The 14,696-nt window shown below is 48.4% G+C and overlaps 2 protein-coding genes across 4 annotated transcripts; one reads left to right on the forward strand and one right to left on the reverse strand.

Moving 5' to 3' along the window:
- Nucleotides 1-29: 29 nt before the first annotated feature.
- PMEL (premelanosome protein) lies at nucleotides 30-8,016 on the reverse strand. Its single transcript, XM_010963892.3, has 11 exons — nucleotides 7,267-8,016; nucleotides 5,200-5,310; nucleotides 4,898-5,044; nucleotides 4,061-4,195; nucleotides 3,523-3,684; nucleotides 2,642-3,283; nucleotides 1,635-1,751; nucleotides 1,310-1,394; nucleotides 994-1,199; nucleotides 804-891; nucleotides 30-196 (listed from the first exon to the last, which is right to left on the reverse strand). The coding sequence occupies exons 1-11, from the start codon at nucleotides 7,418-7,420 to the stop codon at nucleotides 55-57; spliced, it is 1,989 nt and encodes a 662-aa protein (XP_010962194.3). The 5' UTR covers nucleotides 7,421-8,016; the 3' UTR covers nucleotides 30-54.
- Nucleotides 8,017-8,133: 117 nt separating this feature from the next.
- On the forward strand, nucleotides 8,134-13,773 carry CDK2 (cyclin dependent kinase 2). 3 transcript variants are annotated; one of them, XM_010963889.3, is made up of 8 exons: nucleotides 8,134-8,477; nucleotides 9,211-9,288; nucleotides 9,397-9,517; nucleotides 10,196-10,366; nucleotides 10,839-10,940; nucleotides 11,608-11,751; nucleotides 12,055-12,258; nucleotides 12,538-13,773. In XM_010963889.3, the coding sequence occupies exons 1-8, from the start codon at nucleotides 8,362-8,364 to the stop codon at nucleotides 12,640-12,642; spliced, it is 1,041 nt and encodes a 346-aa protein (XP_010962191.1). In that variant the 5' UTR covers nucleotides 8,134-8,361; the 3' UTR covers nucleotides 12,643-13,773. The 3 variants fall into 3 exon arrangements, with proteins under 3 accessions (XP_010962191.1, XP_045379217.1, XP_010962193.1); XM_045523261.2 differs by lacking the exon at nucleotides 12,538-13,773 and having other exon boundaries at nucleotides 11,699-11,751; nucleotides 12,055-12,193; XM_010963891.3 differs by lacking the exon at nucleotides 11,608-11,751 and having other exon boundaries at nucleotides 8,135-8,477.
- The last annotated feature ends 923 nt before the right edge of the window (nucleotides 13,774-14,696 follow it).

Genomic DNA, 14,696 nt, shown 5'->3' on the forward strand with positions numbered 1-14,696 from the left:
AAGACAGACATTGCTGTCCCCCCCTGGGTAAATCATGACATCACATGAGGGTACTCAGACCTGCTGCCCACTGAGGAGGGGCCTGCTCTCCCCAATGGGGCAAGAGCGGAAGAGCCAGGGCAGACGCAGCCAGTGGGTTCTACATTGTGGCAGCTGGGGAACGGGGAGATCCAAGCCCCGCTTCACAAGTCTGCGCCTGATATTGGGAGAAAAGGGGGGATACTGGTTAGCAATGGTCCAGGGCAGCCCGTTTGTGCTTCTCCAAAGAAGAGGATAAACGCTATCCCAGGTTTACTTGGTCTGGATCCGAGCTCCCTCCCCTTCTTACTAACAGGGTTCATCCTCTCCTGTTTTTGTGGTAGCCTCTGTCCATGCCCCTCTCTCCCTACAAGCTTCCTTGCCTTGAGGACCTGGCACTCTAGGCCTGGGGAGTTGCCTTGTTATGGGTGGAAAACTCAGTTTACCCAAACTCCTCCACTCTTCATGTTATTATTAACAGTCATCAACATCATCATTTATTGTACTCTTGCTTCAGAACCAGATGCTTCATAACCCCATGGTCTGGAATCCTGACAATAGCCCCACAGGGCAGGTATTAGTTTTCCTATTTTTCAGAGGCTCAGAAAGGTTAAGCTACTTCCCCTGAAGTGCCACCAGGAAGACTGCAATCCAGGCCTGTTTAACTTCCAAGTCTGGGCTCCTTCCTGGACACTGTGCTCCCTCCCTGTGCTTCTTCCCTTGAAGAAAAGTGAGTGGTGGAAATGAGGGATAAGGGGGTGTGAGCTGGATGGTGGGGCTCTCACCTATATATCAGAGATGCAAGCAGCAAAGCCATCAGCCCCAGCACGATGCCCACGAACAGGGGAGCCTGCCCGAGGCCTGCTTCTTGACCTACGAGCAGAATCCCAGACAGAGCTACAGTCAGTGTCTGCTTCCTGTCAGGTAGCTTCTGCCACTCCCCTGCTTCATCCTACCTCTTGTCCAAGTACCTACCAGGCATGACAAGCTGGGTGCTGACCATTGCCAGGCTGTTGGTATCAGTCAAAGACACATTGAGGCAGTAGGTCCCCGAGCCACCCGTCAGTACCTGGTGCAGAACCAGCTGGCAGGTTGGGCTGGGTGGCACAGGCTGACACAGCCGCTGGGCAGGGGGCTGGCACCCTGGCGATGAGATGTCCATACAGGCTTCCTTGGGTAGTCTGGGAGAGATGTCACCTTATGTCAGGGGGTCTGGGAAGGAACACTAGACACCAGAGTGTGGGGCAACAGTCAACCCAAGAGTTCTCAAGGCAACCAGTGGGCTACTCACCTGCCTTGGCAAGACACAGTCAGCTCAAATGCATCCCCTTCGCTGGATGGCACAGCCTGCAGTATCTCAGCACTCTCAATGCCCTCTGCAAAGTTGCAGGATTTTAAGTCTGGAGTTCCTCTCCCAGTCCTCCCCAAAGGCCCACGGACAGGAACAGCCTAGGGCTGTTTCTCCAACCCCATCCTCCTGCCTTCAAATGAAAACGCTGGGATATGGGTATTATTCTTGTCCAGGTGAGCTTCCTCCTTTCAAGCTGTGCTTCCACTCGGCAGCCCTAGGCAGCACACGCCTCCCTCTAGCAACCCCCAAAATACACAAGACTCACGGACAATGTCCAGGGTGAGGGAAAAAGAGCCATATCGATACAGAACACAATCCAGGGGAACTTGTCGCTTCACCAGGATTAAGGCAGCTGTGCCATCCAGCAGAGGGCTCTGGGAGCCTGGCAGGAGAGGATCAAAGAGGAAAAGTCAGGAGACAAATGACTCACCTGGAAACAGAGGCCAAGCAGGCATTTTTTCCAGGTAGGGCCAGAGCTACTGGATCCAGGCTTGGAATCAGACAAGACCTGGGAAGTCTCATTTTATAGATAAGGAAACTGAGGCCCAGGAGGAAAAATGACTGCTCCTGGGTCACACGGGTAGAGTTGGCATTTTTAAAAATCTCAAATATCACACCCCACACTGTGCCAGGTCATGGCCTAGACACTCAACACACGTTAACTCATCTAAGCATCACTATCTCAGTCCTCCCTTTTCAGTGTTCCTACCACAGTCCCAGGTAGGCCTGCTTTGGGGTGGGGATCCAGGTGGGTGGGGTGGGAATTGGTGTCAGAGTCTGGGAAAGATTTCTGTGCATTTACAGTAATCAGAAAATGAGATATAAATATTATGTAAATGGTTACAGTCTGCTCTCTGACCTTCCCTTCAGGGAACAGCTCTTTTCATGGGTAGAGAAGCAACAAGTTCTCTCCCCATGGCCTAGAGGAAGACCCTGGTTTCCTGAACTCCAGATCTATTCCATGCCATTAAAAGGAACTTGTGGGGAGTGGAGTATAGCTCAAGTGGTAAAGTGCATGCTTAGAATGCACAAGGTCCTGGGTTCAATCCCCAGTACCTCCACTGAAAAAAACAAATAAATAAACCTAATTACATCCCCTGCAAAAAAAAAAAAAAAGAGGAATTTAAGGGACTTTAAAACCAGTGAAGACGGAAGGGACTCCACTGCTAAAGCTAAGGATGGGGTAACATCCGGGTCCTGAGTAAGTCCTTCAGCTCTTTAGAGTGGTGACAAATGCCCCACCTCAAACCTCATTCACACTGGCCCCCTTACCTGTAATCCTTTCTGTAGGCATGAATGGGCTGGCATCTGGACCCTCAGGCTCAGGGGTGGGTGCCTCTCCAGCAGTGCCCTCTACCAACTCTGTAGTTGTCACCTGTGCAGCTGTGGTCCCAGAGGGCTCTGCGGCTGTCACTTCAGGTGTGGTACCTATGGCCTCGGCAGTTGGCATCTCTGCAGGTGTGGTACCTATGGCTTCTGAGGTTGGTACCTGCTCAGATGTAGTGCCTGTGCCCTCTGTGGTTGGCACCTGCACAGCTGTGGTTCCAGAGGGCTCTGCAGTTGGCACCTGACCAGGAGTAGTACCTACGACTTCTGCAGTAGGCACTTGCCTGGCTGTGGTGCCTGGAACTGGGGAGGAGCCACAGGAGGTGAGGGGAATGGCAGCCTGCAGCACCACCTGGGCAGTGACTGGGCCAGGCTCTAGGTAAGTGTGAGTGACCACAAGTGCCCGAGAGATCAAGGTCCCAGTACTGTCTCCGAAGTCCCAGGTGTAGGAGAGGTCAGCCCCAGCCAAATAGCCACTAGGGTCGTGGAGCTGGAGGGCAAAGGTCAGAGGTTGCTTTCTCAGGAAGTGCTTGTTGCCTCCATCCAATGCCTGCAGCTGAGACACGCTCACGGAGAAGGGCACCTGGTCTGGGATTGGAGCCAGAAAAAGTGAGGACCAGGCCTGGGCCAGAGCTTCCCCTTTCACAGCCACACCCTCCAACCCCAAGCTGACTGGCCCTTCACTGGCTCCAAGCCCCACATTCCTCTGCCCACATCTTCCTGGCTCTGCCCCTTTAAGGTTACACACCATTACCTCTTTCCTCTTTCCTGTCCAGCCAAGCTTCCCCATCTCCTGCGAATGGCCTTGTCCCTTCCTAAATCCTTACCAGTAATGATGAAAGCTGAGCGGGAGTGAGCGAGGGGTACGTAGCTCTGGGACCCCCGGCGGTGGTAGACAGTCACTTCCATGGTGTGTGTGCCCAGCACTGCTGTGCCTGTCCCAATGCTCAGCCCGGACACTGGGCCCCCCAGAACTTGCCAGTATTGGCCTGAGGTTTTTGGAAGGAAAAGTAGGGAAGGGGTTACTAGTCAAAGGGAACTGAGGCAGGATTAGAGAAAAGACAACCAGAGAAGGAAGGTCAGGAGATGTATTGAGGATGGTAATTTCAGAGAGAAGCTTATATATGGGGGGCAGGAAAGGAGTCCTAATGAAAGGTTCTGTGGTATGGGACTGTAATTGGAGAATGGTTCCCAGAAAGAACTGTAACAGAATTGACTAGGTGCTATGGAAGAGGAAGGAGTCATGGGGGAAGTGAAGACTAGGGAAACTCACAGAGTTTAAGGGATGAGGCCAAAAGGAAGGGGATCAGGCAGGAAGAGGTGAATCCAAGTGTGGAAAACAGGCCAAAGAATGGAGTCTCTTACCCCAGGTCTTCCATACATAAACAAAGCTTCTCCTCCGAGATGAGGGGCCAGATGGGCAGGACCCCCCATCAGGGAAGACACAGGTATCATCAGGTTCCTGGGAATACACTGGCTGTCCTCCCCACACCTGACTCCCTGAAAGGAAGATACAGAGTCCCCCTCAAACTCTGGCATTCCTTACTATACACCAAAACCTTAAACATGGCTCCCAGAGACAGGCTCTAGGAATACTCCTGAGCTACAAAATATGTTCTCCTCAGTATAACCCATTTGGGGTGATGGTGGGGGAGGATGGAAACTATAATTAAAGATTCTTATGTATATACTTAGCATAGGAAAGAGATTGGAAGGCCATATGTCAGAATGTTTAGGATGATTTACTCTAGCTAGTGGGAAAGGAAAAATAACAGCTCAACTAACATTTATTGAGCCTTCACTGTAGCCTAGGGCAGGCATTTTGCTAAATTATTTATATATTATCACATTTTAATCCCTTACAACAACTTTTAAAATAGGTATCATCCCCAACCTACAGATAAGGGAGTGGAAGCACAAAACAATTAAGTGATTTGCCCAGGGTCACATACTAATAACAAGTTTAAAACCAAGTCTGTCCAACTTCTATATCAACTGGGTCTTCTGTCCCCTATTTGAGGGACTATAATCTTTTTTCTTCTTCCTTATCTGTGTTTTCTAATTTTTCTACAATGAATATGTATGACATTTATAATTTGTGGGGGAAAAGAAGTAGAAGAAGAAGGGTCATTCCTTGAGCTCACTGAGGGTACCAGGGATTCTGAGCCCTGGGAATGAGGCCTGGAGGAGAGAGGTACTCACCATTGATGATGGTGTTGTTGGTCCAAATGACCTGTCCATCTGGCAGCACCTTTTGGCTTTTAGGAAACTGAAGGGCAATAGAGAAGGAAGCATTTGCCCCAACCAGTGTAGGCCCATCATTGCTGACCTTCAGGGAGACCTGGCCACCTGAAAAGGGTAGCTGCATTAGCTGGGACTCTTTGGCTTCCCCTCCCCACTTGCCTTTTCCCTTCCTATCTTCCCAAGCTACATTCAGCCCAGTTCTTACTCCTCTCCCCACCCCATTCCTACCATGCCCTCCCCAGAAATTGCCAAGTTCCCACCTCTCCAGCAGTCAGACCCCTGGATTTCTGTCCACTCTGGATAAAGCTTCCTGTTCCATGATTTAGTTCTGAGCTGCCTTGAGACACCAAGCCAATCCCGGTCTCTGGGTCCTAAAAGGAAGGTACCATGAGGGCCCTAAGGTCATCTCTCACTCCCTTCTCAAGGGATAACAATGTCTCATGTCACCCCACTCATTCTCACATTCAAAGTATATTTTAATTTACTGAATACCCACCTCATACCAGGCACTGTGCTAGGTTCAGAGAACTTAAGAAATGAAAAAGAAATGGTCCTGAAGGGATTCAAGTTAAAGTATATGAAATAGACATATGCATAAATTATTATAAATTCCAGGCGCTGTATAATATGAGCCATAATAGACATGCACGAAGTACAACAAAATGACAAACTAAACTGACAGTTCCACTCTGGTATATTGGGAAAGATTCTATGAGAAGCTGGCCTGTGGGATAAAGCATTCCAGGCAGGAGGCCCAGCCTGAGCAGATACATGGCGGTATGCAAGCACACGCATGACAGGGGACCACTAGGCGATGTGGTGACGTACACTGTGAGAGATGAGGCCAAGAAGAGGGGCTGGGGGCTTTTCTCCTGTGGGCAAAGCTGCCTGAGAAGATTTTCTTAGTTTGTTTTATTGAGATAGAATTCACGTACCATACAATTCACCCTTCAGAAGTTTTTGAATAAGATCAGATTTGTGTTTTAGAAGGACCACTATGGCAGGCAGTGAGGAGGATGGATCAGAAAGGTAGAAGTTGGGCGTGGGGCCAAATAAAATTATTATAACTGACCAAGACAGAGGTCTGAGAAAAGGGGACAAGATGGATCTCCGTATGTCTCGCCCAGATCCAACAATTCTCAGCTTTTGCCACATTGGCTTTATCTATTCTTTATTGTTGTTGCTGTTTTGTTTTTTGACTAATATATTTAAAAGTAAATCCCAGACATCATGTTATTTTAAATCCTACAAATTCAGTATGTACCTGTAAAAAAATTTTAAAAATATTTTCTTGAATGAGCATGTCAGTTCACACCAGACAAAATTATCAAACGCAGTCCATATAAAATTTCATGAATATCTAAAAATGCCTTTTTCTGATTTTAAAAATCAGGATTCAGAAAGTAAGCATAGTATTTTAAGAGCGTCAGGTGGACACATATGAACAAAATATTTTCAAAATACATTAGGAAACACAGTAAAAGGGAAAGACTTGAAACTGCACCATAAGTGAGGGAAGTCAGATCAAGGAGAACTTCCTAGAAGTCTGTGAGATCTAGAGAAATGGTGGCACTGGGATTTGATATAGATATTTCAGCACAGCAGAAACTGTCCTCACTCCATTTGTAATGTGTGCCGGAAACCTGGTGGATTCTGCTGGGGAGGATCTGGAATCGCCCATTGAGCATCCCACCACTAGAGCAAAAGAGTCATAAGATGTCCCATTCTTTCTCCATGCCCAACCCTCCCTCCTCAGAGCAGCACGGGACATTCCAGACCCTCTCACCATCTCCACCCCCACCGCTCACTCCTGTCACGAGGCTCCAATCCCCCAGAGCCCTTTCATGTGATACTCAGCTGAGACCCCTCTGCCTGTCTCTTCCAGTAACAGAGCCAAAGCCTGGGCTGTGTTCACCCATGCCCATCCCAAAGAGGGGGTGTGGCGCCTCATTACCTTTCTATCCAATACCACATTCTCTTTCTCCTCACGTTAAATACCCTATCCCAAGTGCCTGAGACATTGTCTAAAAGTCTCCCATTCATTTCGCCCCTTTTGGAGACCTGTTCCAGCTCACTGCCCAAGGGGTTTTAGGATTAGGACCAGAAAGATTCACTATTCTCTTGCCCTTCCAAGCAGATGGGATTATTTTCAGGCTCAGTCCCAAATCTCCATGTGGGGAGGGAGCTCAGGTGCCCAGACACTCACTAAATCAAATTGGGAGAGAAGCCAGAAGCATTGCTGCTATCTCCCATTAGGAAGCGGAAAGCCAGAGCAGGCGTGCAACCCCAAATTTACACTTGTTTGTATCCACATATCCCACACTCACCTTCTGTGGCCCCCACAGTCAGAAAAACACCCATCACAGCCACATGGAGAAGGTATTTTCTCACCACCAGATCCATCCTGTTCTTTCTTCCAGCAACCAAAGGTGCTGGAAGGTGGGACAAGCCCCTATATAAGAAAGGGGTGCTCATTTGCATAGCCCTTCCTCCTCTCCTTCTAAGGGAGGCCTGGGAGGAGCAAGAGGACCTGAGAAAGGCAGAACTGACGAGGGATCCTGTCCCTGGACATCTTGCTACTCAGTGAGTTTCTGGTTTCAGAGTCATTCTCATCTTCTCACACTCCATCCTCCTGGGAAAGAACTGACTGAAGGGCAGCTAAGTAACACAACACGTACCGGTACACACTATTCACCATGGAAGAGTAGATCAATCAGTTGTGAGTCAAATTTAGAACCTCTCAAAAAGACTTTAGAAACAGTGACCCTGCATCCAAAAACAAAGAGAGACAATTTCCGGGTAGTCTGAGAGGCGGAGGCAACGATTCCTCTGAGGCCCAGGAAATTCTTACAATGAGATTCCCAGCTTCCTGCTTTTCAGAGGAATCTCCTTGGGCCAGGTGGAATTTAATCTCAGATCAGTACACATTTTCCCGGGGGTGGTGAAAACGGCGATTTAGAGATCAGGAAATCCTTACAGACTCAGGACACAGGTAGGATTCTCGAGTCCAAATCAAATACTTGGAAACAGGTATTCGACCTCCCTACCTAGGTTGAAACTTATCTTAATATCCCTCAGAATCAAACTTGTGAGGGGCGGGGTCATTTGCGGCGCGGGGCGCACGACTGGCACCGCCCCTCTGACGTTGGCCAATAGGAGGGCCTGGGGGCGGAGCCATGGAAACGCGGGAAGGAGGGGCGGGGCCTCTGGTGGCGGTCGGGAACTGGGGGGGGGAGGCGGCAACATTGTTTCAAGTTGGACAAATTGACAAGAGCGAGAGATACAGTGCGTTCCATCCCGACCTGGGGTCGCGGTGCTGGGCCCTGTTCCCCCTCCTCGGCCCCTGAGAGCTGGGTGCCGCTTTCTGCAGGGTTCCCAGGCCCCCGCTCCAGGGCCGGGCTGACCCGACTCGCTAGCGCTTCATGGAGAACTTCCAAAAAGTGGAAAAGATCGGAGAGGGCACGTACGGAGTTGTGTACAAAGCCAAAAACAAGGTGACGGGAGAAGTGGTGGCGCTTAAAAAAATCCGCCTGGACACGTGAGTGGCCTCTGTACCCGGGACTCCTAACTCGGGAGTTCCTTGAGTGCCCCCCACCCCCACCCTAACAGTTGGGTAGCCATCCAGGGACCGGAAGGTAGCAGGGAGCGACTTCTTTGGAAGTGGAGAGGTGGGTTGAAGGACAGTAGAGGATTTCCCTGTGGAGAATATAAGGTACTGTAGAATCCATGGTAAATTTCCTCCCCAAAGTCGGGTTATGACCCCCAAATGTACAGTCAGAAAGACTCAAGAAGAGGAGGAAGGAGGCCTCTGAGAGGGGGCCCAGGACTCCCGTGTAGTTGGGTTTTGTGGTAAGCAGTAAAGAGCACCTTTTTGAATGATAGGCCCTCCTCACTGCCCCAACCCCACCCTCATCTTAGAATTCTCTCCCTCTTTCAAAAGAATGGCAGTTGAACCTCACTGGCCCCTCTAGAGAGGCTCGGTGCTGCTACTCCTTTTTTTTTTTTTTTTTTTTCTGTTAACCTTCTTCACCTTCACCAGGAGGCTCTGCTAACCTACCCTTGGGAAAAGAAGAAATAATGATCTTAATGTGTCCAAAAGCCATTCCCTTTCCCTGTCCACCCATAAATTAACCCCTACAGCCCCCCTTCTTTCCCTTTCCTAGGGGATGCTGGGGTGGTGTCTCTGTAGGGGAGTGGGAAGAGTGACTGGGCTGGGGGGAAAGGAATATTTGTAACCACATTCCCATCTCTGCTTTCCCAACTTCTCCAAGTGAGACGGAGGGTGTACCCAGTACTGCCATACGAGAGATCTCTCTGCTTAAGGAGCTTAACCACCCTAATATTGTCAAGTAAGTATGTACCTGGGAGGTGCTCTGACAGTAAAGGAGGATGTGTTCTGTGTGTGTTGTCTAGGCATTTCTCTCCTTCACCTCTATTCCTGGACTCCCTTTCCCTAGGCTGCTGGATGTCATTCACACAGAAAACAAACTCTACCTGGTTTTTGAGTTTCTGCACCAGGATCTCAAGAAATTCATGGATGCCTCTGCTCTCACTGGCATTCCTCTTCCCCTTATCAAGGTAATCCTTCTTATCACCTCCTCTCCAACGTGGGCATGTCTTTTGGGGACTGAAGGCAGGCAATCCAGACTGAGTGATGATTTGTGATCTTGGCTTCCTTCCCAGTCCTCATCCCCACCCCACCCCCAATACACACATACACACACACTCTTTTGTTATTTGTATGTGGCTCTTTCACTGCTTATTATGCTTATTATGCTTATTAACCCTAGGGCTGGGCAGGAGAATCAAAGAAGTTGAAACTCTAGTGAGTCAACTTAGCTCAGGTGGAAGATGAGCTGAAACTCAGATAAATCAGACTTAAGGGCACTTGGTAGATTCCTCCAAAGAGCTTTTCCACCTGTTTGGTGCGGAAAATAGCCAGTCAGTTTCTGGGTTGTCTGTTTTGCTGGGTTCTTTACTCCTGGAGCTACTTTCAATCTGTCAACAAACATTTATTCAACACACATTTACTGAACACCTTCACTGTGCTGGACACAAGATATGGAAAAGAGATGCAAAACTGAATAAGACCTGATCTTTATCCTCACTGGACTGAGGGTCCACTGGGAGAAATTGCTTGTTAACATGTAATTATAACTTAATATAGTAAAGGCTTTAGTAGAACTTTAGAGGCACAGAGCAGTCCCTAATCTGCTCACTGTGATGGAAAAACAGTCTTTTCTCTCCCCTCTTCAGAGCTATCTGTTCCAGCTGCTCCAGGGCCTAGCTTTCTGCCATTCTCATCGCGTCCTGCACCGAGACCTCAAACCTCAAAATCTGCTTATCAACGCAGAGGGGTCCATAAAACTAGCTGACTTTGGACTAGCCAGAGCCTTTGGAGTCCCTGTTCGTACTTACACTCATGAGGTGAGTTCTCGGCATGTCTTCTCTTAACTTCCTGGGAGGTGTTAACAGGGACATTCACAAAGTTACTAAAAATATCTAGCCAGCAGTTTCTCTCTCACTAGATGGAAAGTATCTCTGACACCCCAAGAGGTCTTAGAGTATGCACAGAGTTCATAGTTTGATATCAAGCCAGGAGAGCTGGATGGCACAGCATTAAAATTATGATCACTTGCCTCAAGTTTTCCAGGAAGGTCGCAAATTGGGCTTTCAGAAAATATGGTCCTGAGAGCCAGGGGCTAGGTTAACTCTGAGCTAAGAAGTTGTATGTGGTTATTTTACTTAGGGGAAATCACAGGGGTGAGAAAGGGAAAGACGGAGGGAAAGAAGTTGCTTTTTAAGAAGCTGAGAGTTAGCAGACTAGTGTTGAGAAGCTGAGATAATGGGCATCTCTATGCCCCCTACACCACCCTCCCCTTCCTGCTCTTGTCCCCAGGTGGTGACTCTGTGGTACCGAGCACCTGAAATCCTTCTGGGCTGCAAATACTACTCCACAGCAGTGGACATCTGGAGCCTGGGCTGCATCTTTGCTGAGATGGTACGGAGGCATGCCCGAGTTCCACCCAGCCCACTCCTCCCCACATTCAAGAACAACCAAAGTGTTTCTTGGCGCAGAATCATGGCCGTTCTCTTATCACAAGGTTCTTCCTCTAGAGTAGCACAGAGGGGTGGTGGGGAAAGGACTGTCAACCCTGATGCCACCCACAATGTTAGGATATCCTCAAACAGCCTTAGCACGCACTATACATGTCTCATCCCTGAATTGAGCTAAATCATTTCTACAGCTGTTTTAGCTGTAGTCTGCATATATTTGGGGAATGAGTTCCATTTAGTGTCTCCTTCTTTTGGCCTGTAGACCTTATTGTAGGGTACCAGGAATGTGATGAAACCAATTGTCTTCACCTTATCCACACCTTTTATTTAAACTGCAGACTTAGATCACGTCCCCCCTCCACCTCTGGCTTTTCAGATTGAAGGATCCCTGAGGCCCAGCCTTATAAGAGAGCTCTCATCCCCTTTAATACAACAGTGGAGTGAGCTGAGTTTTCAAATCAAATCAGCAGCATGTTTTCTGATCCCTTATCTGGGTTGTAACTGGGGGCTTGGAGACCATTAGCCTATAAATATAATGTGAATTTATCCCCAGTGCATTACCTACAATTGCCCATATTCATCTCTCAATTCATCAAAAAATATTTGTTAAGCACCTAGTGTGTACCCAGCACCATGCTAGGTGCTATGGGGAACACAGAAGAAATGGAAGACACAGTCTCTGCCCGCTGTGCTCCTATCTAGAAGTGGCTGCATCACAAGGAGGGGGGATGACCGAAGTGTCTACCCCACACCCCGTGAGTGGCTTGGGATCCCTTTGCTACACGTCAGTGGCACCCCAGACATTCACCCCCTCCCAGCCCCACCCAGCCTTGGGGATCTGCAAAGCCATGGTTGGGGGAAGGAAGGAGGGGGCAAGGAGACAGATGAAGGGACTTCATTGTCTCAGGCTCTGTGTGACTGACCCCATGAAAAGCCCTGGGGAGGGAGTCATGGGGCCCTGCTGACCTTCCACTGCCTGTGGGAACCCGCATTATTCAGTGGGCAGTTTTTACTGATGTCAATGTGGGTCTTGGCCTTTCCTGTCTCCCCATTTTCAGGTGACTCGCCGGGCCCTATTCCCCGGAGATTCTGAGATCGATCAACTCTTCCGGATCTTTCGGACTCTGGGGACCCCTGATGAGGTGGTTTGGCCAGGAGTTACTTCTATGCCTGATTATAAGCCGAGTTTCCCAAAGTGGGCCAGGCAAGATTTTAGCAAAGTTGTGCCTCCGCTGGATGAAGATGGACGGAGCTTGTTATCGGTGAGAGTGGGGGCTGGGCACCCATTTCTTCTCAGTTGCTCCCCTAGGGCAGGGTTTTTCCAAGATGAAAGAAGAATGAGGCCTTGGACTCCTGGTCTCAGCATCTCCCCAGCCCCTGCTTGCCTCTCGTCATTTGTGCACCCATTAGATATAGGGAGGAGGGAAATAGGAACTCTGCCTTGGGTGAAAGGAATTCTATTTTCCTGATTTCTCAAAACACCTGCTGCCCATTCAGTCCATTATCACATTACTGAAGTCAGCATGCGTCTCTCCCTCCAGCAAATGCTGCACTACGACCCCAACAAGCGGATTTCAGCAAAGGCAGCTCTGGCTCACCCTTTCTTCCAGGATGTGACCAAGCCAGTACCCCACCTTCGACTCTGATGTCCTTCTCCAAGCCCCTGCCTCCAGGATCACCCTCTCCTCCAGTGGGGGCCCGATCTGCCTTGGTCCTGGGATCTTAGCCCACTGATTTTGTCTGGCTGCCTTAGCACTCACCTGCCCCTCTTAGCCAGCCAACTCTGGGGAAACAGCAGGTGGAGGGGAGAAATAGGTAAAATTGAAAGGAAGCTTCAGTATTAGATGCACTTATGTCAGCCTCGACCATCCTATCCCCCTCCTCTTAGTCATTGCTTAGGAGGGCTGGTATTTAAGGAAAAAAAAAAAAAGATTGACTCTTCCTCATTCCTCCATATAGGGTTTGCCATCCCAGTCTCTGAAAGCCCGGCAATTATTATTTTCTGTGTTCGGGATGACAGAGACCCCAAGCCTCCTGCAGCCACTGTGTTTGTAAGGCCAACTGAAAGCGAAGGGGCTAAGTTGGAACTTTTGGAAACAAAGCAAAACAAAAACATAGGGAGGGTCCTGTTTTAAAGAATTAGGTTAAATAATAGGTCCAACCAGTTTATATCTTAGTTTTAGTGTTTCATCTCACCTAATAGTTTGGGAGACTCCAGATTCCCAGTCTCCACAGTCCTGGTGGGGCTGCAGTAGAAATGATTACTCCTAGTCTTCTTGCCTGTCCCTTTTATAGGCAAGGAGTGTCTGGGAGGCTCTGGGACAGGGACTGCTTCACTGAGGCCTTATGGAGACAGTGAACGATGTTTGAAATTTTCTCTTCTTTTTAAGATTCTTAATTCTTCAGGTGCTAGTTCCCATCTTCCTCTGAAGGCCACCCCATGGAGTGAAAGTGAAGGTTTAGACATCATTTTGAGAATGCTGACACTTTTAGGACTGAGTGGGGGGGTTGGGAAAAAAATTTTTTTTCTTTAAAAGAAGGATGAACAAGTATATTTATATTTCAGGTTATAATAGTTTTTTAAGTCGGAATGATTGGACTTGTTGCCATGGGCACCTTGGGATTTGTAATGCAAATGTCTTTAAAAAATCCTTTTTTCTTTTTATGATTTTGTCTCTCTTCTCCCACCTTTTGTCCTTGAATGTTCTTGCTATTAACATTATTTGTAATTTAGTTTGTAATTCATTAAAAAAAAAAGTTCCTGGTTTTATAGTTCATCTTTTTACTCTTTTACTTTTGTGTATTTACTGAAAGAATGTTGTGAGAGAGAATATGAATGTGTGCATGTAATTGATTTCAGACCCCACCCCCTCCTTTTCCTAATCTCTCTGTGCAGGGTTACCCACCTCACCCCTTTTTGACTTCTGTGATAAAATTGGGATAGTCCCGAGGGTGGGCGAAGTGGGAATTATTGCCCCCATTTTACAGCTGGGGAAACTGAAGCCTATGTATTTCCTACTTCACTTTCCCCACAAACCTGCATCTAGCCCCCGACCCCCTAACACGCACAGACCAAATACACACACATACAATGGGCCTGTTCCAGAATTTCAGTGTTAGGAAGGGCTTAGGAACAGTAATTTGGTTGAAAGTGGGCTCCATGGGAATTTGCCTTGACACTGCAATTCCCAGTAAGCTCGTCTTTTTTCCTTTTTGTTGCATATCACTAACAGCAAAGTTTTCTAAGGCTACTTTATACACATTTACATACGATTCAGAATACATCAATCGTTTCATGAAAAATCATTATAAAAGAGCTAATGCCTCCCTCAGCTACCACTTCTCAGAGTTGCCATTGTCTTAACCTCACCTAAAAGAAAAAATCTCAGGCAGGCCCGCGGGCCACCCCCAAAATTCTTGTGCTCTTGGGCCCCACCGAAAGGAGAAAGCACCGACAAGAGGAGTACTTAAATTCCCAGGCTCCGGGTCCCTAGGAGAGGTATTTCCCTTCACGCCCACGAATTTGTCATAGAGGGCGGGGCACCGGAGGCAACCCCCGCCAAATCCGGGGGGAGGGGCGAAGGTCAGTAGCGGCCTTCCTAAGGCTTTTCGACCCCGCCTTGCCTGCCATTCAAGTACCGAATTTTCTCAGTACTGGTTAAAGTTTCACATTGACCCGCCTCCGTCGCTCACCTGATTA

The sequence above is a fragment of the Camelus bactrianus genome, chromosome 12 (genome assembly GCF_048773025.1).
Source record: "Camelus bactrianus isolate YW-2024 breed Bactrian camel chromosome 12, ASM4877302v1, whole genome shotgun sequence".
NCBI classification, from domain to species: domain Eukaryota; kingdom Metazoa; phylum Chordata; class Mammalia; order Artiodactyla; family Camelidae; genus Camelus; species Camelus bactrianus.

Coding starts and splice junctions, on each gene's coding strand:
- PMEL (XM_010963892.3), bottom strand. CDS start 7,420: ATGCAAATGAGCACCCCTTTCTTATATAGGGGCTTGTCCCACCTTCCA. Junction 5,045..5,199: donor GGGGTCTGACTGCTGGAGAG/GTGGGAACTTGG, acceptor TACCCTTTTCAG/GTGGCCAGGTCTCCCTGAAG. Junction 1,395..1,634: donor CCTCACCCTGGACATTGTCC/GTGAGTCTTGTG, acceptor GCAACTTTGCAG/AGGGCATTGAGAGTGCTGAG.
- CDK2 (XM_010963889.3), top strand. CDS start 8,362: ATGGAGAACTTCCAAAAAGTGGAAAAGATCGGAGAGGGCACGTACGGA. Junction 9,518..10,195: donor TTCCTCTTCCCCTTATCAAG/GTAATCCTTCTT, acceptor TCCCCTCTTCAG/AGCTATCTGTTCCAGCTGCT. Junction 10,941..11,607: donor GCTGCATCTTTGCTGAGATG/GTACGGAGGCAT, acceptor ATATTTGTTAAG/CACCTAGTGTGTACCCAGCA.